The sequence below is a fragment of the Oncorhynchus gorbuscha genome, linkage group LG03, assembly GCF_021184085.1.
Source record: "Oncorhynchus gorbuscha isolate QuinsamMale2020 ecotype Even-year linkage group LG03, OgorEven_v1.0, whole genome shotgun sequence".
In the NCBI taxonomy this organism is placed as follows: Eukaryota; Metazoa; Chordata; class Actinopteri; order Salmoniformes; family Salmonidae; genus Oncorhynchus; species Oncorhynchus gorbuscha.
Window position 1 is genome coordinate 70,253,582 of NC_060175.1, and position 27,319 is coordinate 70,280,900.

At 44.6% G+C, this 27,319-nt stretch overlaps 1 protein-coding gene across 1 annotated transcript in view; it reads left to right on the plus strand.

The window, feature by feature from the left end:
• LOC124031818 (semaphorin-3F-like) overlaps positions 1–27,319 on the plus strand; it is a 120,117-nt gene that overhangs the window by 86,870 nt on the left and 5,928 nt on the right. The window contains exons 3-15 of the mRNA XM_046343522.1: positions 11,159–11,319; positions 11,683–11,745; positions 11,885–12,004; positions 14,114–14,207; positions 14,319–14,438; positions 14,848–14,993; positions 15,360–15,474; positions 15,631–15,700; positions 18,010–18,154; positions 18,543–18,765; positions 21,459–21,547; positions 21,685–21,726; positions 21,833–21,990. Coding sequence (XP_046199478.1) covers positions 11,159–11,319; positions 11,683–11,745; positions 11,885–12,004; positions 14,114–14,207; positions 14,319–14,438; positions 14,848–14,993; positions 15,360–15,474; positions 15,631–15,700; positions 18,010–18,154; positions 18,543–18,765; positions 21,459–21,547; positions 21,685–21,726; positions 21,833–21,990 — 1,546 coding nt within the window. The remainder of the gene's footprint in view (positions 1–11,158; positions 11,320–11,682; positions 11,746–11,884; positions 12,005–14,113; positions 14,208–14,318; positions 14,439–14,847; positions 14,994–15,359; positions 15,475–15,630; positions 15,701–18,009; positions 18,155–18,542; positions 18,766–21,458; positions 21,548–21,684; positions 21,727–21,832; positions 21,991–27,319) is intronic.

Sequence of the window (27,319 nt, forward strand, 5' to 3'; positions counted from 1 at the left end):
CGGAGATCATTCTAACAGCTCCAGAGTTCCTCTGTGGAGATGGGAGAACCTTCCAGAAGGACAACCATCTCTGCAGCATTCCACCAATCAGGACTTTAGAGTAGAGTGGCCAGACGGACCCGACTTCTCAGTAAAGTGGCACATGACAGCCCGCTTGGAGTTTGCGAAAAGGCACCTAAAGACTCTCAGACTATGAGAAACAAGATTCTCTGTTCGTCACATCTGGAGGAAACCTGGCACCATGCCTACGGTGAAGCATGGTGGTGGTGGCATCATGTTGTGGAGATGTTTTTCAGTGGCAGGGACTGGGAGACTAGTCGGGATTGAGGCTAAATGAACGGAACAAAGTACAGAGAGATCCTTGATGAAAAACCAAATGTATTTATATAGCCCTTCTTACATCAGCTGATATAACAAAGTGCTGTACAGAAACCCAGCCTAAAACCCGAAACAGCAAGCAATGCAGGTGTAGAAGCACGGTGGCTAGGAAAAACTCCCTAGCAAGCCCAAAACCTAGGAAGAACCCTAGAGAGGAACCAGGCTATGAGGGGTGGCCAGTCCTCTTCTGGCTGTGCCGGGTGGAGATTATAACAGAACATGGCCAAGATGTTCAAATGTTCATAAATGACCAGCATGGTCAATTTTTTAAATTTATTTTTATTTATTTCACCTTTATTTAACCAGGTAGGCTAGTTGAGAACAAGTTCTTATTTGCAACTGCGACCTGGCCAAGATAAAGCATAGCAGTGTGAACAGACAACACAGAGTTACACATGGAGTAAACAATTAACAAGTCAATGATACAGTAGAAAAAAGGAGAGTCTATATACATTTTACATTTAAGTCATTTAGCAGACGTGCAAAAGGCATGAGGAGGTAGGCGAATAATTACAATTTTGCAGATTAACACTGGAGTGATAAATGATCAGATGGTCATGTACAGGTAGAGATATTGGTGTGCAAAAGAGCATAAAATAAAATAAATAAAAACAGTATGGGGATGAGGTAGGTAAAAATGGGTGGGCTATTTACCGATAGACTATGTACAGCGGCAGCGATCGGTTAGCTGCTCAGATAGCAGATGTTTGAAGTTGGTGAGGGAGATAAAAGTCTCCAACTTCAGCGATTTTTGCAATTCGTTCCAGTCACAGGCAGCAGAGAACTGGAACGAAAGGCGGCCAAATGAGGTGTTGGCTTTAGGGATGATCAGTGAGATACACCTGCTGGAGCGCGTTTTACGGGTGGGTGTTGCCATCGTGACCAGTGAACTGAGATAAGGCAGAGCTTTACCATGGACTTGAAGATGACCTGGAGCCAGTGGGTCTAGCGGACGAATATGTAGCGAGGGCCAGCCGACTAGAGCGTACAAGTCGCAGTGGTGGGTGGTATAAGGTGCTTTAGTGACAAAACGGATGGCACTGTGATAAACTGCATCCAGTTTGCTGAGTAGAGTGTTGGAAGCAATTTTGTAGATGACATTGCCAAAGTCGAGGATCGGTAGGATAGTCAGTTTTACTAGGGTAAGTTTGGGGGCGTGAGTGAAGGAGGCTTTGTTGCGGAATAGAAAGCCGACTCTTGATTTGATTTTCGATTGGAGATGTTTGATATGAGTCTGGAAGGAGAGATTACAGTCTAGCCAGACACCTAGGTACTTATAGATGTCCACATATTCAAGGTCGGAACCATCCAGGGTGGTGATGCTGGTCAGGCGTGCGGGTGCAGGCAGCGAACGGTTGAAAAGCATGCATTTGGTTTTACTAGCATTTAAGAGCAGTTGGAGGCCACGGAAGGAGTGTTGTATGGCATTGAATATAATAATAATATAATAATAGTAATCACAGTGAACAGGTCAGGGTTCCATAGCCGCAGGCAGTGCAGTTGAAATTGGAGAAGTAGCACGGCCAGGTGAACTAGGGACAACAAGGAGTCATCATGCCAGGTAGTCCTGAGGCATGGTCCTAGGGCTCAGGTCCTCCGAGTGAGAGAAAGAAAGAGAGAGAGAATTAAAGAGAGCATACTTAAATTCACACAGGACACTGGATAAGACAGGAGAAATACTCCAGATGTAACAGACTGACCCTAGCCCCCCCCGACACATGAACTACTGCAGCATAAATACTGGAGGCTGAGACAGGAGGGGTCAGGAGACACTGTGGCCCCATCCGATGATACCCACGGACAGGGCCAAACAGGCAGGATATAACCCCACCCACTTTGCCAAAGCACAGCCCCCACACCACTAGAGGGATATCTTCAACCACCAACTTACCATCCTGAGACAAGGTCGAGTATAGCCCACAAAGATCTCCACCACGGCACAACCCAAGGGGGGGACGCCAACCCAGACAGGAAGACCACGTCAATGACTCAACCCACTCAAGTGACGCACCCCTCCTTGGGACGGCATGGAAGAGCACCAGTAAGCCAGTGACTCAGCCCCTGTAATAGGGTTAGAGGCAGAGAATCCCAGTGGAGAGAGGGAAACTGGCCAGGCAGAGACAGCAAGGGCGGTTCGTTGCTCCAGTGCCTTTCCGTTCACCTTCCCACACCTTGGCCAAACTACACTCAATTATAGGACCTACTGAAGAGATGAGTCTTCAATAAAGACTTAAAGGTTGAGACAGAGTCTGCGTCTCTCACATGGGTAGGCAGACCATTCCATAAAAATTGAGCTCTATAGGAGAAAGCCCTGCCTCCAGCTGTTTGCCGGAGGCCTGCGTCTTGTGACTGTAGCGTACATGTAGGTATGTACGGCAGGACCAAATTGGAAAGATAGGTAGGAGCAAGCCCATGTAATGCTTTGTAGGTTAGCAGTCAAACCTTGAAATCAGTCCTTGCCTTAACAGGAAGCCAGTGTAGGGAGGCTAGCACTGGAGTAATATGATCACATTTATTGCTTCTAGTCAGGATTCTAGCATCCGTAATTAGCACTAACTGAAGTTTATTTAGTGCTTTATCCGGGTAGCCGGAAAGTAGAACATTGCAGTAGTCTAACCTAGAAGTAACAAAAGCATGGACTTAACTTTTCTGCATAATTTATGGACAGAACATTTCAGATTTTTGCAATGTTACGTAAATGGAAAAAATATGTCCTTGAAACAGTCTTGATATGTTCGTCAAAAGAGAGATCAGGGTCCAGAGTAACGCCGAGGTCCTTCACAGTTTTATTTGAGACGACTGTACAACCATCAAGATTAATTGTCAGATTCAACAGAAGATCGCTTTGTTTTTTGGGACAGTCTCAGTGCTATGATGGGGTTTAAAACCAGACTGAAGCATTTCGTATACATCTTTTGTCTTCAGGAAGGCAGTGACAGCTTTTTCTCAAATTTTGGAGAGGAATGGGAGATTCGATATAGGCTGATATTTTTTATATTTTCTGGGTCAAGGTTTGGCTTTTTCAAGAAAGGCTTTATTACTGCCACTTTTAGTGAGATTGGTACACATCCGGTGGATAGAGAGCCGTTTATTATGTTCAACACAGGAGGGCCAAGCACAGAAAGCAGCTCTTTCAGTAGTTTAGTTGGAATTAGGGTCCAGTATGCAGCTTGAAGGTTCAGAAGCCATGATTATTTTCATCATTGTGTCAAGAGATATAGTACTAAAACACTTGAGTGTCTCCCTTGATCCTAGGTCCTGGCAGAGTTGTGCAGACTCAGGACAACTGAGCTTTGGAGGAATACACAGATTTAAAAGAGAAGTCCGTAATTTGCTTTCTAATGATCATGATCTTTTCCTCAAAGAAGTTCATGAATTTATTACTGCTGAAGTGAAAGCCATTCTCTCTTGGGGAATGCTGCTTTTTAGTTAGCTTTGCGACAGTATCAAAAATAAATGTTGGATTGTTCTTATTTTCCTCAATTAAGTTGGAAAAATAGGATGATCGAGCTGCAGTGAGGGCTCTATGATATTGCACGGTACTGTCTTTCCAAGTGAGTCGGAAGACTTCCAGTTTGGTGTGGCGCCATTTCCGTTCCAATTGTCTGGAAGCTTGCTTCAGCGCTCAGGTATCAAATCGAATCAAATGTTATTTGTCACATACACATGGTTAGTAGATGTTAATGCGAGTGTAGCGAAATGTTTGTGCTTCTAGTTCCGACAATGCAGTAATAACCAACGAGTAATCTAACCTAACAATTCCACAATTACTACCTTATACACACAAGTGTAAAGGGATAAAGAATATGTACATAAAGATATATGAATGAATGATGGTACAGAACGGCATAGGCAAGATGCAGTAGATGTTATCGGGTACAGTATATACAAATGAGATGAGTAATGTAGGGTATGTAAACATAAAAGTGGCATTGTTTAAAGTGGCTAGTGATACATTTTTTACATCAATTTCCATTATTAAAGTGGTTAGAGTTGAGTCAGTTTGTTGGCAGCAGCCACTCAATGTTAGTGGTGGCTGTTTAACAGTCTGATGGCCTTGAGATAGAAGCTGTTTTTCAGTCTCTCGGCCCCTGCTTTGACGCACCTGTACTGACCTCTCCTTCTGGATGATAGCGGGGTGAACAGGCAGTGGCTCGGGTGGTTGTTGTCCTTGATGATATTTATGGCCTTCCTGTGACATCGGTTGGTGTAGATGTCCTGGAGGGCAGGTAGTTTGCCCCCGGTGATGCGTTGTGCAGACCTCACTACCCTCTGGAGAGCCTTACGGTTGTGAGTGCTTTTGGTGACAAGCCAAATTTCTTCAGCCTCCTGAGGTTGAAGAGGCGCTACTGCGCCTTCTTCACAACGCTGTCTGTGTGGGTGGACCAATTCAAGTTTGTCCGTGATGTGTACGCCGAGGAACTTAAAACTTACTACCCTCTCCACTACGGTCCCGTCGATGTGGATAGGGGGTGCTCCCTCTGCTGTTTCCTGAAGTCAACAATCATCTCCTTTGTTTTGTTGACGTTGAGTGTGAGGTTATTTTCCTGACACCACACTCCGAGGGCCCTTTCCTCCTCCATGTAGGCCGTCTCGTCGTTGTTGGTAATCAAGCCTACCACTGTAGTGTTGTCCGCAAACTTGATGATTGAGTTGGAGGCGTGCATGGCCACGCAGTTGTGGGTGAACAGGGAGTACAGGAGAGAGTTTAGAACGCACCCTTGTGGGGCCCCAGTGTTGAGGATCAGCGGGGTGGAGATGTTGTTACCTACCCTCACCACCTGGGGGCGGCCCGTCAGGAACCAGTTGCACAGGGCGGGGTCGAGACCCAGGGTCGAGACCCAGGGTCTCGAGCTTGATGACGAGTTTGGAGGGTACTATGGTGTTAAATGCTGAGCTGTAGTCGATGAACAGCATTTTCACATAGGTATTCCTCTTGTCCAATCCCAGATGGGTTAGGGCAGTGTGCAGTGTGGTTGCGATTGCGTCGTCTGTGGACCTATTGGGGCGGTATGCAAATTGGAGTGGGTCTAGGGTGTCAGGTAGGGTGGAGGTGATATGGTCCTTGACTTGTCTCTCAAAGCACTTCATGATGACGGAAGTGAGTAGTCGGCGGTAGTCGTTTAGCTCAGTTACCTTAGCTTTCTTGGGGACAGGAACAATGGCCCTCTTGAAGCATGTGGGGACAGCAGACTGGGATAAGGATTGATTGAATATGTCCGTAAACACACCAGCCAGCTGGTCTGCGCATGCTCTGAGGACGCGGCTGGGGATGCCGTCTGGACCTGCAGCCTTGCGAGGATTAACACTTTTAAATGTTTTACTCACGTCGGCTGCAGTGAAGAAGAGTCCGCTGGTTTTGGTAGCGGGCCGTGTCAGTGGCACTGTATTGTCCTCAAAGCGAGCAAAGAAGTTATTTAGTCTGTCTGGGAGCAGGACATCCTGGTCCGCGACGGGGCTGGTTTTCTTTTTGTAATCCGTGATTGACTGTAGACCCTGTAGACCAGGGGTGTCAAAGTCAAATGGACGGAGGGCCAAATAAAAAATTTAGCTACAAGCCGAGGGCCGGACTGTTCGAATGTTCATTGAAATTTTTTAAATGACGCATATAGTCTAGTGAACCTAATTGAACATACTGAAAACCTAACAAATATATTCCAATATGATCAGATAAATAAAGCAATATTTTCTTATGGCTCTGTCAGTAATCTTTAATTTTCAACAGACACAAAAGACAAATTTCCTTTATATAAAAATCCCCATAACATGAACATTAAATGAAAGAAACCGGTATTCAAGGCACCATCAGTAGCCTATATTTTCTATTTTAGCAAAAGTGGGCTAAATTTACTTCAAAGAAAAAAACAATAATAGCAATTTTCTATCATCCACTCAACTGAAATATTTTTAAAATATAATTGGATTGAAATACAATAAAATAAAGTGCAAAAATCTATTAATCAAAAACAACACTTTGTTTAAGGAGAAGTAACATGCAGTGAAAACAAATATTAAACTTTAACTTTTAAACTTGAACTGAGTAAAAACTCTAAATATGTGATTGCACAGTAATGTTCACTTGTTTGAGGTTGAGGGTGATACTTGGTGGTGTCCCATCTTTTCCACAAGTTCATCAATGTTCGGGGTAAGGCTCTGAGCTGAGGAAATCCTCAGAATTGAGTGGAGGTGTTCAGCAGTAAGTCGACTTCTGTGTGATGTTTTGTTCAAGTTCATCAAAGAAAACAGTTGTTCACACAGGTATGTGCTGCCAAACATAGACAACGTTTGAGCAGCCTGGATGCGCAGCTGGGGCATTGTGTCGGGGAGGAAACGGGCGAACTCCGCAGCACCCACTGCCGCATATTTTGCCCTCAGTGCATCATTGCATTGGAGGTCAATCAACTCCATTTGGAGGTTTGGTGGTGAGCTTTCCACGTCAACAGCAAATGGGTTACCGAGCAGTTCCAACCTGCTTTTTGTGCTTCAAAGTCAGCAAATCGGCGTCGAAAGTCAGCGGCAAGCATACCTATTTTATCAGCCAACTGTGCGCTCGGGAACGCACTGGTAGAGAGCTTCTCTTTCATGGTCTGGCAGCTGGGAAAGTGGCTCAAATTTTCTTTCCGCATCTGCGTCTCCCACAGAGTCAGTTTGGTTTTAAATGCCTTCACTGTACTGTACATATCAGAGATGACACGATCCCGACCCTGCAGCTGCAAGTTCATTGCATTCAGATGACTCGTAATGTCACACAGAAAAGCCATTTCACACAGAAACATTTCGTCTCGGAGTTGTGTTGTGTCTTTCCCTTTGCTGTCCAAGAACAGACAAATCTCCTCACGAAGCTCCAAACATCTTTGAAGCACCTTTCCCTGGCTTAGCCATCGCACCTCTGTGTGATAAGGCAAATCACCATGCTCCGTTTCTAACTCCGTCAGAAATGCCTTGAACTGGCGGTGATTCAAACCTTTGGCTCTGATAAAGTTAACTGTGCGCGTGATGATGCTCATTACATGCTCCATTTTCAAGGCTTTACCGCACAACGCTTCCTGGTGTATGATACAATGATAAGCTGTCAGCTCACCTGTCGCGTTTTCCTCTTGCATCTTTTCCCGTATCTTTGCCACCAGTCCGCTCCTGTGTCCACACATCGCAGGTGCTCCGTCGGTTGTCAAACCCACGAGTTTTTCCCAAGGCAGCTCCATCTCATTTACACATCTTGACACCTCTTCATACAAATCATGCCCCGTAGTTGTGCCATGCATAGGACATAAAGCCAAAAACTCCTCTGTCACGCTTAGGCTGGAGTCCACTCCGCGGATGAAAATTGACAACTGGGCAATGTCAGAAATGTCGGTGCTCTCATCCACAGCCAAGGAATATGCAATGAAATCTTTTCCCTTTTTCACAAGCTGCTCTTTTAGATTGATGGACAACTGGTCTACTCTCTCGGCAATGGTGTTTCTGCTCAGACTCACATTTAAAAAGAGTTGCCTTTTTTCTGGGCAAACTTCGTCACAAACTTTAATCATGCAGTTTTTGATGAAATCCCCTCCGTAAATGGCCGGGCTGATTTAGCGATCTCTTCTGCCAAAATAAAACTGGCCTTGACAGCAGCCTGGCCTTGTGATTTGGCTTTTTTGAACAGAGCCTGTCGAGATTTGAGGCCTCGTTTTAATTCCACTGCCTTTTGTAGCCTTTGTTCCATGTCCATATTCTTGTTTTTGTCCGCGTGTTTCGTTTCATAATGTCGTCTCAGATTATACTCTTTCAGTACCGCCACACTTTCTCCACACAGAAGACACACAGGTTTTCCAGCTACCTCCGTGAACAAATACTCCGACTCCCACCTTGTTTGAAACCCCCGGTTCTCAGTGTCCACCTTCAGTTTTGCCATTTTTGATGGGTATCTGAAAGTTAATTTTACTGTGATGCTGACAACTGCTGTGCCAATAAATATTGAAATGAAGCAGCCTACTGCTCGGTGCGTCACCGTTGCATTGTGGGAAATGTAGTATTGGTGCGTGTAAAAGATCTGCGGGCTGCCGGCTTGCTGCGGTCTGCGGGCCGGTTCTAATAATAAATCAAGATCATCCCAGGGGCCGTAAAAAACCTTCTCGCGGGCCGGATGTGGCCCGCGGGCCTTGACTCTGACATATGTGCTGTAGACGCTAACTCTTGTGTCTGAGCCAATGAATTGCAACTCTACTTTGTCTCTATACTGACGCTTAGCTTGTTTGATTGCCTTGCGGATGGAATAGCTACACTGTTTGTATTCGGTCATGTTTCCAGTCACCTTGCTCTGGTTAAAAGCAGTGGTTCGCACTTTCAGTTTCGCGCAAATGCTGCCATCAATCCACGGTTTCTGGTTTGGGAATTTTTTAATAGTTGCTGTGGGTACGACATCGCCGATGCACTTGCTAATGAACTTGCTAATGAATGTTGTTGTTGTACACAATGCGGAACATATCCAATCCACGTGATCAAAGCAGTCTTGAAGCATGGAATCAGATTGGTCGGACCAGCGTTGAAAAGACCTGAGCGTGGGAGCTTCCTGTTTTAGTTTCTGTCTGTAGGCTGGAAGCAACAAAATGGAGTTGTGGTCAGCTTTTCCGAAAGGAGGGCGGGGGAGGTTCTTATATGCGTCGCGGAAGTTAGAATAACAATGATCCACGGTTTTACCAGCCCTGGTAGCACAATCGATATGCTGATAGAATTTAGGGAGTCTTGTTTTCAGGTATTTTCTGTATACCAGGGAGCTAGTTTCTTATGACAATGGTGGTCCGATAGTCCAGGATTATGAGGAAAAACAGTGAGATCCACAACATTTATTCCATGGGACAAAACTAGGTCCAGAGTATGACTGTGGCAGTGAGTAGGTCCGGAGACATGTTGGACAAAACCCACTGAGTCGATGATGGCTCCGAAAGCTTTTTTGGAGTGGGTCTGTGGACTTTTCCATGTGAATATTAAAGTCACCAAAAATGTGAATATTATCTGCTATGACTACAAGGTCTGATAGGAATTCAGGGAAATCGGTGAGGAGCGCTGTATATGGCCCAGGAGGCCTGTAAACAGTAGCTATAAAAAGTGACAATTGTAGGCTGCATAGATGTCATGATTTGAAGCTCTAAAGACGAAAACATAGTTTTTTTTCTTTGTAAATTGAAATTTGCTATCGTAAATGTTAGCAACACCTCTGCCTTTGCGGGATGCATGGGGGATATGGTCACTAGTGTAACCAGGAGGTGAGGCCTCATTTAACAGTAAATTCATGAGGCTTAAGCCATGTTTCAGTCAGGCCAATCACATCAGGATTATGATCAGTGATTAGTTCTTGACTATAACTGCCTTGGAAGTGAGGGATCTAACATTAAGTAGCCCTATTTTGAGATGTGAGGTATCACAATCTCTTTCAATAATGTCAGGAATGGAGGAGGTCTTTATTCTAGTGAGATTGCTAAGGCGAACACCGCCATGTTTAGTTTTGCCCAACCTAGGTCGAGGCACAGACACGGTCTCAATGGGGATAGCTGAGCTGACTACACTGTGCTAGTGGCAGACAGTCTGCTACCTGGCCTGCACCCTATTTCATTGTGGAGCTATGAAATAGGGTGCAGGGCAGGCAACCTGCTCCAGAGCGCTCAGTACCTCAGACTAGGGCGAAGGCTCACCTTCCAACAGGACAATGAGCTAAAGTAAGAGCACAGCCTAGATTTCGCAGGAGTGGCTTCGGGACATGTCTCTAAAGACCCTTGAGTGGCCCAGCCAGAGCCCGGACTTGAACTATCTCTGGAGAGACCTGATAATAGCTGTGCAGCAACACTCCCCATCCAACCTGACAGAGCTTGAGAGGATGTGCAGTGAAGAATGGGAGAAACTCCCCAAATACAGGTGAGCCAAGCTTGTAGCATCATACCCAATAAGACTCAAGGCTGTAATCGCTGCCAAAGGTGCTTCAACAAAGTACTGAGTAAAGGGTCTGAATAATAATGTAAATTAGATATCCGTTTTTTTATTTTTTTAAATTACAATAAATGTCTAAAAACGTGGTTTTGCTTTGTCATTATGGGGTATTATGTGTAGATTGATGAGGGGGAAAAAACTATTTAATACATGTTTGGATAAGGCTGTAGCGTAACAAAATGTGGAAAAAGTAAAGGGGTCTGAATACTTTCTAAAGGCACTGTATGCTGCTGTTTTCTCGCGTGTGCAATTATGTCCGAGGTGTTCGTTGTTTGAAGTAACTTCTTTATTGTTGTAATATCCCAAATGGACGTGGCAATTTCACCATTAAGGATTCATGCTTGTCAAGCCAAGTCCCAGGTATATCCTGTCCCCAAATGTATTCTGATCCAAATGTATTTATTTTTATTGTACCTTTATTTAACTAGGCAAGTCAGTTAAAGAACAAATTCTTATTTCAATGACGGCCTAGGAACAGTGGGTTAACTGCCTTGTTCAGGGGCAGTACGACAGATTTGTACCTTGTCAGCTTGGGGATTCGAACTTGCAAGTCCAACGCTCTAACCACTAGGCTACCCTGCCGCACCATTAATGATGCCTGTCTTTGTGTTTCGCTCTCTTTCTCTCTCCTCTCTGTCTATCTCTCTCTGCCTATGTGTGTGTGTGTGTGTGTGTGTGTGTGTGTGTGTGTGTGTGTGTGTGTGTGTGTGTGTGTGTGTGTGTGTGTGTGTGTGTGTGTGTGTGTGTGTGTGTGTGTGTGTGTGTGTGTGTGTGTGTGTGTGTGTGTGTGTGTGTGTGTGTGTGTGTGTGTGTCCAGAGCTGATAGAGACGCGGACGGCGCGGCCTTTCTCCTTCTCCTTCAACACCAGTGACTACCGTATCCTGCACATGGACCAGGACCAGGGCCGTCTCTACCTGGGCAGCCGGGAGTACCTAGTGGCACTGGACATGCACAACATCAACAAGGAGCCCCTCATAGTAAGAGAAAACCGTATGATGACCCCTATGATAAAATTCCACAGAGACAGATACATATATTACCTGATAAGATTTCCCTGATGAAGATGGCCGCCCTGGAGTCAAGTTGCCAGTATCCATTATTGTGTTTTATTACATTTTATGAAATATTCAGCCACTGAAGCCATCTGTATGCCTATGAGTGCAAATAAAAGTCACACTTGACGTCCACAGGTATAATGCTTTTTTTAAATCATGACCTATTTATAAGCATGTATGAGCCTTTATGATGCCCTATTTTAAGGCTTAGAATATGTCATGTCTACATGCAGAAAATCATACAATGCACCAGATCTGAAATGTTTTCTACACTTCTTCCTTCAGATTCACTGGCCGGCCACTACCCAGAGGAAAGGAGAGTGTAGAATGACTGGAAAGGGTGGGCAGGTTAGTGTCCTTTACGTCTTGACCATTAGCTTTAATGTATAAAAAGGGCTACACAAATACTGTTGTTATTGTAGTACAGTAAATATGCACAGTATGTCAAGCGTATTGATTGTAACTCTGTTCCCTCTGTCCTAATCAGGGGGAGTGTGCAAACTTTGTGCGTCTGATCGAACCCTGGAATCGCACACACCTGTACACCTGTGGCACAGGGGCCTACAAGCCCATCTGCACCTTCATCAACAGAGGATGGAGAGCAGAGGTATGGACACAAACAAACATGCACATGCACAGACACACGCACACACAAACATGCCAGATCTGGGTTCAAATGCATGTGTATTTGAGTATTTGTTATTTAAGATACTTTTTTGTGTGTATTTGAGTATTTTTTTTAAACGCAACATAAAACAATTACATTTATTTTAGTATTTGAATGGGTATTTGTAAAAACCACAGTCTACCAAATTGTATTTGAACGTATTTTCAAATACTTTCCTGGAATACTATTTGAAACACTTTTCAAATATCTTTTCCCCAAACATATTTCAAATACCCTGCTCCAAAAGTTGAGCTAAAAGGCAGGACACTTCCTACAGGATTGGACTCTTACAGTGTTATGCTGGCATGTTAACAGTTCAAAGGCAGTCATACTGGACAATGCATTGTCAGTACATATGAGGAACTCTTGGATCACTACAAGATCGCAACCAAAATCAACACCATTGGTCACCACTAATGCAAATAATATGGTTGTTGCCTTTGCTAATTTTGAAGAAGACAATCCGAAGAAGATGAAAGATGTTTTTCTCACTATTAAAAATGACTTTAAATCTGCAGATAACAACAACAGTAATTTCCAACCTTGTCTCCCACTACCACAAATCAACATTTGCACAGGATAGTCAAATATAGTAAAAAGAACTTGGACGTTGCGGGATTCCAGATAAACTGTGTTCGGCCAGTGATTGATGTGCTTAACTTCTTTTAAATAGTGTCCAGTCAAAACTCACACCTGATTGTTTTCACACCTGATTGCGCAAATGACTGGGCTTATAAGAACACGTTTCACTAGGCTCTGTAGGCTATGTGCTCTCTAACTGTGTTCCACAGTTCCTAGGCCTATAGACTGCGCTTAGAGTTATTTGGCATATTGGGTAGGCTGCATGTGACTATGATTAGATAAAGTCCCCCCAAAAATGCATTGCCTTAGACAGCACACGGTGGCCATCATTCACGAGTGATAATATGGGCCATTATCACGTACCTGTCGGAACAGGGGCAGAGGGATAAAATACATGTCATTGAATAGCGACTGCAAGAGGTTTTTCCCACGGTTCATTTAAATGCCATCCAGGTAGGCTACTCTGGTTGTAAAGAGACGCAATGTGCTTAATATTGGGCCTAGCCTATAGAAAGCTGCTGTGACCTGCTCTTTTTAAAAAGAGGCCATTAAAACTCTGTTTTCTTGCATAGCATAGCCTATAGAAATGTGGTGCAACATAGGCTTTTCATTCTATGCATCGACCAGCTATGAGGAGCTGGCTCTCGCTGCACACCAGGTGATCCTAGTCCGCTCAAACTCTGAATGCCAAGGCTCTCATGAAGTGATTGATTTGTTTTTCTACGCATTTGCATCGATGTCAGTGTGATTAGCGAGACAATGGAGCACTGAGTACCAGGCCATTAGCAAGTTTGGTGGGCTACTAATGACTATCCGTGGCATCAAAGCGCAGTTTTGGAGAAGCCCAGTTACCGTGACTCTGTAGGGTCTGTGTGTAGCTGGTGCAGAGGAGTCAGGCGCAGGACAGCAGAGATGACTAAATAAAAGTAACTTTCTTCAAAGTCATCAAATAATACAAGAATAATTCTAAGCCCACAATACAACAAACAATCACTCACAACCAAACAAGGGGAACAGAGGGTTAAATACTAAACAGGTAATTGGGTGAGTGAAACCAGGTGTGTAAGACATAGACAAAACAAATGGAAAATGAAAAGTGTATCGGCGGTGGCTAGAAGGCCGGTGACGTCGACCGCCGAAAGCCGCCCGAACAAGAAGAGGGACGTCGGCGGAAGTCGTGACAGACTCAATGGTCACGTGGAAATTGACTGTGGTCATGAAATTAAACTACTATGTACATTCATATTTTGTTTTCCAAATACTTCCAACGATATGTATTTTTAGTGAAGTAAACTTTCCAAATGGTATTTTGAAATGCATTCCAATATTCAACTATTTGTTTTTTCAAATAAAGGTTATCTAAATATTAGTTATGAAATGTGTTAAAAAGTAATTGAAGTACCTAAAATAGTATCTGAATCCAGGTCTGAAACATACCTACATCCATGTATTGTCCTCTCTGTGCAGGAGTACCTGTTCAGGCTGGTCCCTGGCTATGTGGACTCAGGGAAAGGGAAATGTTCCTACGACCCGCTGCGGGAGAATGCTGTGGCCCTTATCAGTGAGACCTCTTCTTGTCTGTTCATCATAACAGTTCCCACCACAGTTCTCACTTACAATACCAATAGCCATCATCATCATCCATCTTCCTCTTTTGTTCCCTCTTTGCTAGATGGGAATCTGTATGCAGGGGTCCACGTTGACTTCATGGGCACGGACCCGGCCATCTTCAGAACCCTGGGAGACAGACCTGCCGTCAGGACTGAGCAATATGACTCCCGCTGGCTGAATGGTAAGCTTGCCCCTGACCCACAGGTGACACTTTGAGCAACTCATGACTATTTTGCCCTGAGAAAAAGTCGGCCACACCTCTCTCTCGCTCTTTCATTTGCCACTTACACAAATACAATGAAATGCTTACCTTGCAAGCCCTTCCCAAAAGTGCAGTACCAAATTACAATTTGCAGGGATACTGGAGTAGTTGAGGTAGATACTGAATGTACATGTAGGCAGGGATTAGGAGAAGGTGACTGGATAATCATCTCTCTCTCTCTCTCTCTCTCTCACTCTCTCACTCTCTCACTCACTCACTCACTCACTCACTCACTCACTCACTCACTCACTCACTCACTCACTCACTCACTCACTCACTCACTCACTCACTCACTCACAAATTGACTAATGTCTGTCTCCATCTCCAGAGCCTGTGTTTGTGAAGATCCAGCAGATTCCTGACAGCTCCGAGAGGAACGATGATAAGCTCTACTTCTTCTTTCGGGAGAAGAGCCTGGATTCGGCTGGGGGGGGCAGCCCCAGTGTCCTGGCCAGGGTGGGCCGAGTATGCCTGGTGAGAGACCCTCGTATATCCCCCCCCTGACCTCACAGACACATACACACACACCACAGGAGGCTGCTGAAGGGGATGACGGCTCATAATAGTGACTGGAATTGAGTGAATGGGATGGCATCAACCACATGGAAATCATGTGTTTAATGTGTTGGATACCATTCCATTTATTCTGTTCCAGCCAATACTATGAGCCCGTTTTCCCCAAGTTAGGGGATAATACCTCAGTTTCAAATCATTTTGTCCCATTTCGTTCCTACTAAACGCACAACCATTGGACACTAGAAAGCAAAGTGGTTGTGGTGATGATATTGAATGATCTACCATTTTACATAAATTCCCCCTAACTTTGTTTCATGTTCCCAGAATGATGATGGGGGTCAGAGGTCACTTGTCAACAAGTGGACGACCTTCCTGAAGGCTCGGCTGGTGTGCTCAGTGATAGGCAGTGATGGTGTGGAGACCTATTTCGATGAGCTGAGTGAGACTGCTTTTAATTCCTGCGGCATTGACATGCTGTACAGTAGGCTGCAATTCAATCAGTTGCAGATAAAGGAAAGTGGAGGCTTAGTCTTATTTTGACACTTGTTTATAGAAAAGGCACTGTTAACATCTTTGTCAACTTGCTTCCCATCAGAGGATGTCTTCATTCAGCCAACACAAGACGAACGCAATCCTGTCGTGTACGCTGTCTTTTCCACTGCGGGGTAATATATCACTTGAATCATTCCAAAATGTTGTTTTTTTCACACAACCATACATTCTATGTCCTTTGTTAGTGTCGGACAACAACATAAAATGCATGGGTAAAATCACTGGGGAAGCCAAGCCAGGGGGGGAAAAAAACATATTACAATCTATGGGTAAATTCACTGGTGAAGCCAAGCCAGGGGGGGGACATATTACAACCTATGGGTAAAATCACTGGGGAAGCCAAGCCAGGGGGGAAAACATATTACAACCTATGGGTAAATTCACTGGGGAAGCCAAGCCAGGGGGAAAAAAACATATTACAACCTATGGGTAAAATCACTGGGGAAGCCAAGCCAGGGGGGAAACATATTACAACCTATGGGTAAAATCACTGGGGAAGCCAAGCCAGGGGGAAAAAAACGTATTACAACCTATGGGTAAAATCACTGGGGAAGCCAAGCCAGGGGGAAAAAAACACATTACAACCTATGGGTAAAATCACTGGGGAAGCCAAGCCAGGGGGGGGCATATTACAACCTATGGGTAAAATCACTGGGGAAGCCAAGCCAGGGGGAAAAAAACATATTACAATCTATGGGTAAATTCACTGGGGAAGCCAAGCCAGGGGGGGGACATATTACAACCTATGGGTAAAATCACTGGGGAAGCCAAGCCAGGGGGAAAAAACATATTACATTTACATTTACATTTAAGTCATTTAGCAGACGCTCTTATCCAGAGGTTATATTACAACCTATGGGTAAATTCACTGGGGAAGCCAAGCCAGGGGGAAAAAAACATATTACAACCTATGGGTAAAATCACTGGGGAAGCCAAGCCAGGGGGAAAAACATATTACAACCTATGGGTAAAATCACTGGGGAAGCCAAGCCAGGGGGAAAAACGTATTACAACCTATGGGTAAAATCACTGGGGAAGCCAAGCCAGGGGGGAAAAAAACACATTACAACCTATGGGTAAAATCACTGGGGAAGCCAAGCCAGGGGGGGGGGGCATATTACAACCTATGGGTAAAATCACTGGGGAAGCCAAGCCAGGGGGGGAAAAAACAACATATTACAACCTATGGGTAAAATCACTGGGGAAGCCAAGCCAGGGAAAAAAAGCCATATTGCATGTGTTGTGATAATTGTGTTGTTTGCCCTACAACCTGTTAGTTTATATTCCTTAATAAATTTAACCACACCTTTGTTTTATCACAAAAACGGAGAGCAACATCTGTCCTGCGAAGTCCACAAAGCATATTGCATGTAACAAACAGTTCAAGCAAGTTAATGTTTCCGACATTTTCAGACTACTGAACAACTATTGATTTAGAACCATGGAGAATTTCCGCAAGTTTCAAAGAAAACCGGAGCTGCCTCCACTATTCCAGCACCACATCAATTTCAATATTTCATTGTCATCAAATCACCTATGCTTAGTCTAATATAGTTACAACTAAAATATACCAAAAACAGTTTAGGAAAAGGGAAAGGGGATACCTAGTCAGTTGTATAACTGAATGCATTCAACTGAAATGTGACTTCCGCATTTAACCCAACCCCTCTGAATCAGTCCAATTAACGTAAGCTAAATATGATGTGGTTGTCCATGGAACTGATTTCTGTGTTTGTGTGTGTGTGCGTGTATGAAAGTAGGAAAAACTTGGCTCACCCTACTTGTAGAGAAACACCAATTGCCATCCTCCTCTTTTCCATGTTGCTGAAATGGTCTATGACTCTGTCATACAATACACACTTTTAGTTTTTGTTGTCCTAGGCTACCTGGCTAAAATGCATGCTCTCTAGCCTAACTTCCTTTCATGGGCAATGATGAGCCAGCTAGTTAAAATTAGCCAACATTTAGCTTCATATTGAACTCCCATCCTCTCAGGCCAGGGGCACAATTTATGAATTTATGGTTGTATCAGAATCGCTGTTATAATCATTGGCTAGTACATCTAATTAAATAAAACCACAAGTCCTTTGACACTCTTCCCTTGACACTTTCTTTCTGGTGCACCAGGACCATTCACAGTTGATCTCACTCAGTTTATCTCAACGCTGATTGGCTATTATTTTTTTAATCAAGAGAGGCCAAATGCTCGTTGGCTTCCTTTGCATTCAATGCTACGGACGGCAACAATGTCATACTCTTTTTGACCAGACAGCATCAGATAGATGGGCTACGCATACAGAGACAGAGGGGCGCTGTTACGCTTGCTCGGATGCCTTTCTTCCCTTGGCAGACATGAATACACACCACTGGGGTAGTTTATTTTGATGACTCTCTTCCACCACCTTTCCACCTCTTTCCTTAGGTCTGTTTTTAAGGGCTCAGCCGTGTGTGTGTACTCTATGTCCGACATTCGCAATGTCTTCAATGGCCCCTTCTCACACAAGCATGGACACAACTACCAGTGGACCCCCTACACTGGAAAGATCCCCTACCCTCGCCCTGGAACGGTACGTACACTCAGGACCAATAAACAAACAAATTATGGGTAGCTTTGAAGTTGCTATTGATCATAGAGTCAAATCTAGATCAACAAGTAATCAAAAGAAACAATGTGTCAAACTGTCAGTGTCTTGGTGTGGTCAAAATCCCATAATTCCCATGATCCAACACACAAGAACATGTTGAGCTACATGCTACGTATTCATTGATGTACATGCTACGTATTCATTGATGTACACCGTAGCAAAACATTGTGCAATGGAAAGGGAATCATGCAGTTTTGATTGGCCAAGTCCAGATACAGTAGTTCTTTCCTGTTTCAGATGGTTTTCTTCTTTTTGGTGCCACTGAACATGACCCAGTTCAACCAGAGCTATCTGTCCTTTTCGCCTACAGTGTCCAGGAGGAACGTTCACCCCGGGCCTCCGCTCCACCAAGGAGTTTTCGGATGAGGCAGTGAACTTTGTGAGGGCACACCCCCTCATGTACCACCCTGTCTACACAATACACAAGCGCCCTCTGGTGGTCCGAACTGGAGTGGACTACCGATTCACCTCCATCGTGGTGGACCTGGTGGATGCTGTGGACGGGAGGTATGAGGTGCTCTTCTTGGGCACAGGTGAGCCATGCTAGCTAGCAGCTGTAACTATTATCCACCTATACCCAGAGATGACTTGCACTAGAGTTCGATTACTGTTCGATGACGTTGACTAGTGCCTTAAATCTACTGACATGGAACTGCCATGGGCTAGGTCATGCAATAAAACTGAAAAAGATATTAAACAAAAAAAAGAAACGTCCTCTCACTGTCAACTGCGTTTATTTCCAGCAAACTTAACATGTGTAAATATTTGTATGAACATATTAAGATTCAACAACTGAGACATAAACTGAACAAGTTCCAGAGACATGTGGCTAACAGAAATGGAATAATGTGTCCCTGAACAAAGGGGGTGTCAAAATCAAAAGTAACAGACTTGCAGGAAATCAAGTTTTTGTGTGATTTTGTTGTCAGCACATTCAACTATGTAAAGAAAAAAGTATTTAATAAGAATATTTAATTCATTCAGATCTAGGATGTGTTATTTTAGTGTTCCCTTTAACAATCCCCAGACAGCGCCAAACCCAAACTAAATTTGGACTATACTCGGGAGAGTACAGTCACTAAACAGAAATACCATATAGCAATAGGCCTAGCAGATTGCTTGCTTACCAATTACAAAAAGAGCAGTCAGAGCGTACAATCATGGCCATCCGAACAGCAAATGACAAGGTCACATATGATCCAAATCAGATACATTTAACTTTACTGCAAATTTATTTATTATTTATTTAATTTTTACTGCAAATTATACTTCTGAGAGAACATACGGAGGCAAAACTCCATTCCTTCCTCATCAGCCACCTTGTGGAAGGGACTTTCTGGATCTGAGGCTCTTTCCCCTGTCCATCATCCTCCAAATCCCACCAACATCAGCCGCCTCAGAGTGCAACTGGTCCTTGTTTGGGAACACACACACACACATCATCAAGGTTGGAAAGTGACAGTGAAGATGAGGCCTCAGAGTCTGATGTTCAAGAGGTGGACATTGGGAAGGTCCAGGAAGAAAACATGGAAGCCTGAGAGGAAGACAACCAAAGCTTTAGTTTATAGACTATCATTTTACAGAAGTATGTTGAAAATGTTTTTGAGAGATGTGATGGATCATTGGGGATCATTCAATATTCCCTTTCTTTTGTTGTTCAGTAAAATCCTCCCATGTGAAAAGTCAACTCATTTAATTAAAGTTGAATTCGTAACTAAATTGTTTTTTACATTTCTATTGGAAGGATTTAATAATTTGCAATTATGTCTCCATATATGGTAAATATATCCAATGCAAAAAACATCTATATTTAAATAGTATTAATATTTTATTTGCATATATTTCCGTTAATTCCCATATATTCCAGTTAATTCAGACGGAAAGTTTCCACCTCTAAATATTCCCCAAAATGTGCAACACTACTTATGACCCCAGGTTTGATAGACTCTGGTCTTCACTACTCAACTATATTTCAAATTGGACAGAGTCAGTGGGGTGATTAGGGTAATTGGTGTATATACATGTAAGGTGCTGTAAAAACTCATTATTTGCTCCTTGTCTCAGCTAAAGCTGGAAACAGCTAAAATGATCACAGATAGGGGTGCTGCAAATCGGTTTGTTTTGTTTTATATTGTATTTTATTATTTGTCTGCCACATCTGTGAATGTGGAATGTGTTTTGTTTGTTGATCGAAAAACAAGAGAAGGTAACTAACTGTAAATTGAAAAAGACTAACACATTTGGGATCATTAACCTTTAGAAAAAAATCCCTAACCGTAAATTTTGTAAAATAAATTGTACAAAATTAAAATCAGTGTACTATCAAAAAGCTACGATTAACAGGTCTCGGTCCTCATCATAAAGGATAATATATATATATATATAAATACGTACCGCAATAATGCTGTAAGTAGGAGAAGATACGCGTCTTTCAAATTATTTGCCATGGATATAAATAAAGTCTTCCACACGTCATCTTCGTTAACAATTGGAAAAATGGAGAGGAAGCGAAAGCGGCGAAGTTATGTATGGCAATAATTTCAGAAGTGAAAGGAGAAGGTGATGAAATACAAACTTTGCAAGGTGGAATTGAGCCACAGAGGCAGTGCAGGTGCATTGCTGAAAGAGTGTGATAATGGATGGAGTAAGCAAATCACATCGCTGATTAGATAAATGATTGCTGTTGATGTCCAGCCATTGTCAATGGTAGAGGATGTCGGCTTCAATACCCTAATGGCCCAGACTACAAGATGCCATGTCGAAGAACCATGATGGCCCTGATGGAGAGCTCTCGAACACCATACGTAGCGTTAACAACAGATTGTTGGACATTTATGAACACGCTCTCATACATCACTGCAACGAGCCATCACATTGATGATAAGTGGGACATGAAGTACGTACTGACAACGGAGAACCGAAAATAGCATTAATACCATTGTTACTGAGTGGGTGGGGGAGGGCAGTAAAAGTGTACGCTGTCTGACTGGGTTTCTGTTTTTTTTTTTTTTAGCCAGGGCTGCTGTAGATTGAACTGCATTGCCCCCTAGCGGTCACACGCAGAACCATATCTAGATTATGAATTTACGCCATTTTATGATATTTTATTTAACGTTTAAACTGTGCCTTTTACATTTCACACATACCTTCTCTAAATATGTTTCTATAATATTTAGGCTATCTGTGGTACTATGTACGCTATGAACTGCTCTCCCCTCTTTTGTAGATCGTGGGACAGTCCAAAAGGTGATAGTACTTCCTAAAGACACTAGCACAACAGAAGAACTCACATTAGAGGAAGTGGAAATGTTCAGGGTAATGACGATCATTACTATTTCATGTAAATCACTGTCTAGTATAAATTAATACAAGGAGGGAGATGGGACAAGCCAAAAACTTCATTCTACGGTATTATCTTCTCCTAATCCCTATTTGTTGTTCTTTTTTTGCAGACGCCAGCTCCTATTAAGACTATGAAGTTATCATCAAAAAGGGTACGTTTCATCAATATTCACGTGTTCATCTATGATTACTGCTGTTGTTGTGTTGCTGTTGTTTGTATGCCTCTGATAGTCCTTCCTCTTCCCTTCTGACCCACAGCAACAGCTGTATGTGTCGTCAGAGAGGGGGCTTACCCAGTTGTCCCTGCACAGGTGTAGCGTCTATGGGAAGGCCTGTTCAGACTGCTGCCTGGCCAGAGACCCTTACTGTGCCTGGGACGGGGAGACATGCGCCACCTTTAGCCCCTCCACCAAGAGGTGAGGCACCTTAGCATCAACATAATAGAGTGCCTTCAGAAAGTATTCATACCCCTTGACCTATTCCACATTTTGTTATGTTACGGCCTGAATTCAAAATGGATTAAATAATGTTTTTTTCTCACCCGTCTACACACAGTGAAAACGACATGTTTTTAGACATTTTTGCTAATTTATTGAAAATGAAATACAGACATAATTCAATGTACATGAGTATTCACAGCCCTGAGTCAATACTTTGTAGAAGCACCTTTGGCAGCGATTACAGCTTTGAGTCATCTGTATCAGCTTTGCAAATGGATTTGGGGATTTTCTCCCATTCGTCCTTGCAGATTTTCTCAAGCTCTGTTAAATTAGATTGGGAGCGGCGGTGAACAGTAATCTTCAAGTCTTTCCATAGATTTTCAATGGAATTGAAGTCTGGTCTTTGGCTGGGCAGCTCAAGGACTTTCACATCCTTAATCTAAAGCCATTCCAGGGTTGCTTTTGCTGTATGCTTGGGGTCATTGTCCTGTAGGATAGTACATCTTTGCCCCAGTCTAAGGTTGTTTGCACTCTGAAGCAGGTTCTCATCAAGGATTGGCCTTTAGTTGGTTCTGTTCATTGTTCCCTCTATCCTTACCAGTCTCTCAGGCCCTGCCGCTGAAATGCATCCCCCATAGCATCATGCTGCCACCACCATGCTTCACGGTAGGGATGGTATTAGATGGGTGATGGGTTTTCTCCAGACATCGCTTTGCATTCAGGCCAAAAAGATCAAATGTTGTCTCATTAGACCACTGAATCTTTTGTCTTATGCTCTGTCTTTCACTTGCCTTTTGGCAAACTCCAGGCATGCTGTCATGTGCCTTTGTCTCGAGAGTTGCTTCCGTTTGGCCGCTCTCCCATAAAGCCCAGATTAGTGAAGTGCTATAGAGACAGTTGTCCAACTCGTCCCAAACCATCTCAATTGGTTTGAGGTTGGGTGATTGTGGAGACCAAGTCATCTGCTGCAGCAATCCATCACTCTCCTTCTTGGAATAGCCCTTACACAGCCTGTTAGGTATGTTTTGGGTCATTGTCCTGTAGAAAAACAAATGATAGTTCCACTAAGCACAAACCAGATGGGATGGTGTATTGCTGCAGAATGCTGTGGTAGCCATGCTGGTTAAGTGTGCCTTGAATTTAAAAAAATCACAAACAGTGTCATCAGCAAAGCACACCCACACCATCACACCTCCTCCTCCATGCTTCATGGTCGGGACCACACATGCAGAGATCATCCGTTCACCTACACTGCATCTCCTAAAGACACGGCGGTTAGAACCAAAAATCTCAAATTTGGACTCATCAGACCAAAGGTCAAATTTCCATTGATCGTGTTTCTTGGCCCAAGCAAGAGTCTTTTTCTTATTGGTGTCCTTTAGTAGTGGTTTCTTTGCAACACTTTGACCATGAAGGCCTGATTTATGCAGTCTCCTCTGAACAGTTGATGTTGAGATGTGTCTGTTACTTGAACTCTGTGAAGCATTTATTTGGGCTGCAATCTGAGGTGCAGTTAAATCTGATGAACTTATCCTCAGCAGTAGAGGTAACTGGGTCTTCCTTTCCTGTGGCGGTCCTCATGAGAGCCAGTTTCATCATAGCGCTTGATGGTTTTTGCAACTGCAGATTTTCCGCATTGTCTGATCTTCATGTCTCTAAGTAATGATGGACTGAAATTTCTCTTTGCTTATTTGAGCTGTTCTTGTCATCATATGCTGTATACCACCCATACCTTGTCACAGTTACTTCCGGTTGGAGCGAGTGGTCGCATCTGCACGTCGCTCCAACGGGTAGTATAACTTTTTCATTATATTTCATTATATCACAACGGTTTGATTTGTCTTATCTTAGCAATTTCTTCTCAGCTAGCTACATAGCCGTCTTTGTATCAAAGATAATTGCGTAATTATCGTATTTCGCCGTCCTAACGTAGTCTTCACTAGCCAGCTAGCTAACGTCCACTGATTAGCTGCACTGAGAAACTATTACTATTTCACTCAACTGAACGACTTGATTAGTTTAGTGTTAGCTACCTACATAGCTGTCTTTGCTGTCTTCGTATCATCGTATCATCGTATCCAAGATAATTGTGTTGTTTAGGTTTAGAGTGTGTAGTCTTAGAGTGATTATCTTAATTTACCGAGGTTAGCTAGCCAGCTATTTGTCGTCCTTAACGTAGGTGACTCTGCTAGCTAGCCAACAGCTAGCCAACGCTAGCCAACGTCTTCTGTATAGAACTCAACTACCCGGTCGCATTCACAGGTTGTATCACTTTTTCACTTCATTTCATTACAGTACAACGGTTTGATTTGTTTGATCGTAGCTAGCTACTTAGCTAGCTACATAGCCGTCTTTGTATCAAAGATAATTGTGTAGTCTAGAGCGATTTTCTAGGTTCGCTAGCCATCTATTGTCGTTCTTTTAACGCAACGTAACGTAAACAACACTGCTAGCTAGCCTGCTAGCCCCCGAATAGCAACACTGCAGAAACTATTACACTCAACGGAACGACTTGATTAGTGTAGTGTCAACAACGCACCCACTGCCAGCTGGCCTACTTCAGCAGTACTGTATCATTTTAATCATTTTAGTCAATAAGATTCTTGCTACGTAGCTTAACTTTCTGAACATTCGAGACGTGTAGTCCACTTGTCATTCCAATCTCCTTTGCATTAGCGTAGCCTCTTCTGTAGCCTGTCAACTATGTGTCTGTTTATCCCTGTTCTCTCCTCTCTGCACAGACCATACAAACGCTCCACACCGCGTGGCCGCGGCCACCCTACTCTGGTGGTCCCAGCGCGCACGACCCACGTGGAGTTCCAGGTCTCCGGTAGCCTCTGGAACTGCCAATCTGCGGTCAACAAGGCAGAGTTTATCTCAGCCTATGCCTCCCTCCAGTCCCTCGACTTCTTGGCACTGACGGAAACATGGATCACCACAGACAACACTGCTACTCCTACTGCTCTCTCTTCGTCCGCCCACGTGTTCTCGCACACCCCGAGAGCGTCTGGTCAGCGGGGTGGTGGCACCGGGATCCTCATCTCTCCCAAGTGGTCATTCTCTCTTTCTCCCCTTACCCATCTGTCTATCGCCTCCTTTGAATTCCATGCTGTCACAGTTACTAGCCCTTTCAAGCTTAACATCCTTATCATTTATCGCCCTCCAGGTTCCCTCGGAGAGTTCATCAATGAGCTTGATGCCTTGATAAGCTCCTTTCCTGAGGACGGCTCACCTCTCACAGTTCTGGGCGACTTTAACCTCCCCACGTCTACCTTTGACTCTTTCCTCTCTGCCTCCTTCTTTCCACTCCTCTCCTCTTTTGACCTCACCCTCTCACCTTCCCCCCTACTCACAAGGCAGGCAATACGCTCGACCTCATCTTTACTAGATGCTGTTCTTCCACTAACCTCACTGCAACTCCCCTCCAAGTCTCCGACCACTGCCTTGTATCCTTTTCCCTCTCGCTCTCATCCAACACCTCCCACACTGCCCCTACTCGGATGGTATCGCGCCGTCCCAACCTTCGCTCTCTCTCCCCCGCTACTCTCTCCTCTTCCATCCTATCATCTCTTCCCTCCGCTCAAACCTTCTCCCACCTATCTCCTGATTCTGCCTCCTCAACCCTCCTCTCCTCCCTCTCTGCATCCCTTGACTCTCTATGTCCCCTATCCTCCAGGCCGGCTCGGTCCTCCCCTCCCGCTCCGTGGCTCGATGACTCATTGCGAGCTCACAGAACAGGGCTCCGGGCAGCCGAGCGGAAATGGAGGAAAACTCGCCTCCCTGCGGACCTGGCATCCTTTCACTCCCTCCTCTCTACATTTTCCTCCTCTGTCTCTGCTGCTAAAGCCACTTTCTACCACGCTAAATTCCAAGCATCTGCCTCTAACCCTAGGAAGCTCTTTGCCACCTTCTCCTCCCTCCTGAATCCTCCGCCCCCTCCCCCCTCCTCCCTCTCTGCAGATGACTTTCAACCATTTTGAAAAGAAGGTCGACGACATCCGATCCTCGTTTGCTAAGTCAAACGACACCGCTGGTTCTGCTCACACTGCCCTACCCTGTGCTCTGACCTCTTTCTCCCCTCTCTCTCCAGATGAAATCTCGCGTCTTGTGACGGCCGGCCGCCCAACAACCTGCCCGTTTGACCCTATCCCCTCCTCTCTTCTCCAGACCATTTCCGGAGACCTTCTCCCTTACCTCACCTCGCTCATCAACTCATCCCTGACCGTTGGCTACGTCCCTTCCGTCTTCAAGAGAGCGAGAGTTGCACCCCTTCTGAAAAAACCTACACTCGATCCCTCCGATGTCAACAATTACAGACCAGTATCCCTTCTTTCTTTTCTCTCCAAAACTCTTGAACGTGCCGTCCTTGGCCAGCTCTCCCGCTATCTCTCTCTGAATGACCTTCTTGATCCAAATCAGTCAGGTTTCAAGACTAGTCATTCAACTGAGACTGCTCTCCTCTGTATCACGGAGGCGCTCCGCACTGCTAAAGCTAACTCTCTCTCCTCTGCTCTCATCCTTCTAGATCTATCGGCTGCCTTCGATACTGTGAACCATCAGATCCTCCTCTCCACCCTCTCCGAGTTGAGCATCTCCGGCGCGGCCCACGCTTGGATTGCGTCCTACCTGACAGGTCGCTCCTACCAGGTGGCGTGGCGAGAATCTGTCTCCTCACCACGCGCTCTCACCACTGGTGTCCCCCAGGGCTCTGTTCTTGGCCCTCTCCTATTCTCGCTATACACCAAGTCACTTGGCTCTGTCATAACCTCACATGGTCTCTCTTATCATTGCTATGCAGACGACACACAATTAATCTTCTCCTTTCCCCCTTCTGATGACCAGGTGGCGATTGGAATCGCATCTCTGCATGTCTGGCAGACATATCAGTGTGGATGACGGATCACCACCTCAAGCTGAACCTCGGCAAGACGGAGCTGCTCTTCCTCCCGGGGAAGGACTGCCCGTTCCATGATCTCGCCATCACGGTCGACAACTCCATTGTGTCCTCCTCCCAGAGCGCCAAGAACCTTGGCGTGATCCTGGACAACACCCTGTCGTTCTCAACTAACATCAAGGCGGTGGCCCGTTCCTGTAGGTTCATGCTCTACAACATCCGCAGAGTACGACCCTGCCTCACACAGGAAGCGGCGCAGGTCCTAATCCAGGCACTTGTCATCTCCCGTCTGGATTACTGCAACTCGCTGTTGGCTGGGCTCCCTGCCTGTGCCATTAAACCCCTTCAACTCATCCAGAACGCCGCAGCCCATCTGGTGTTCAACCTTCCCAAGTTCTCTCACGTCACCCC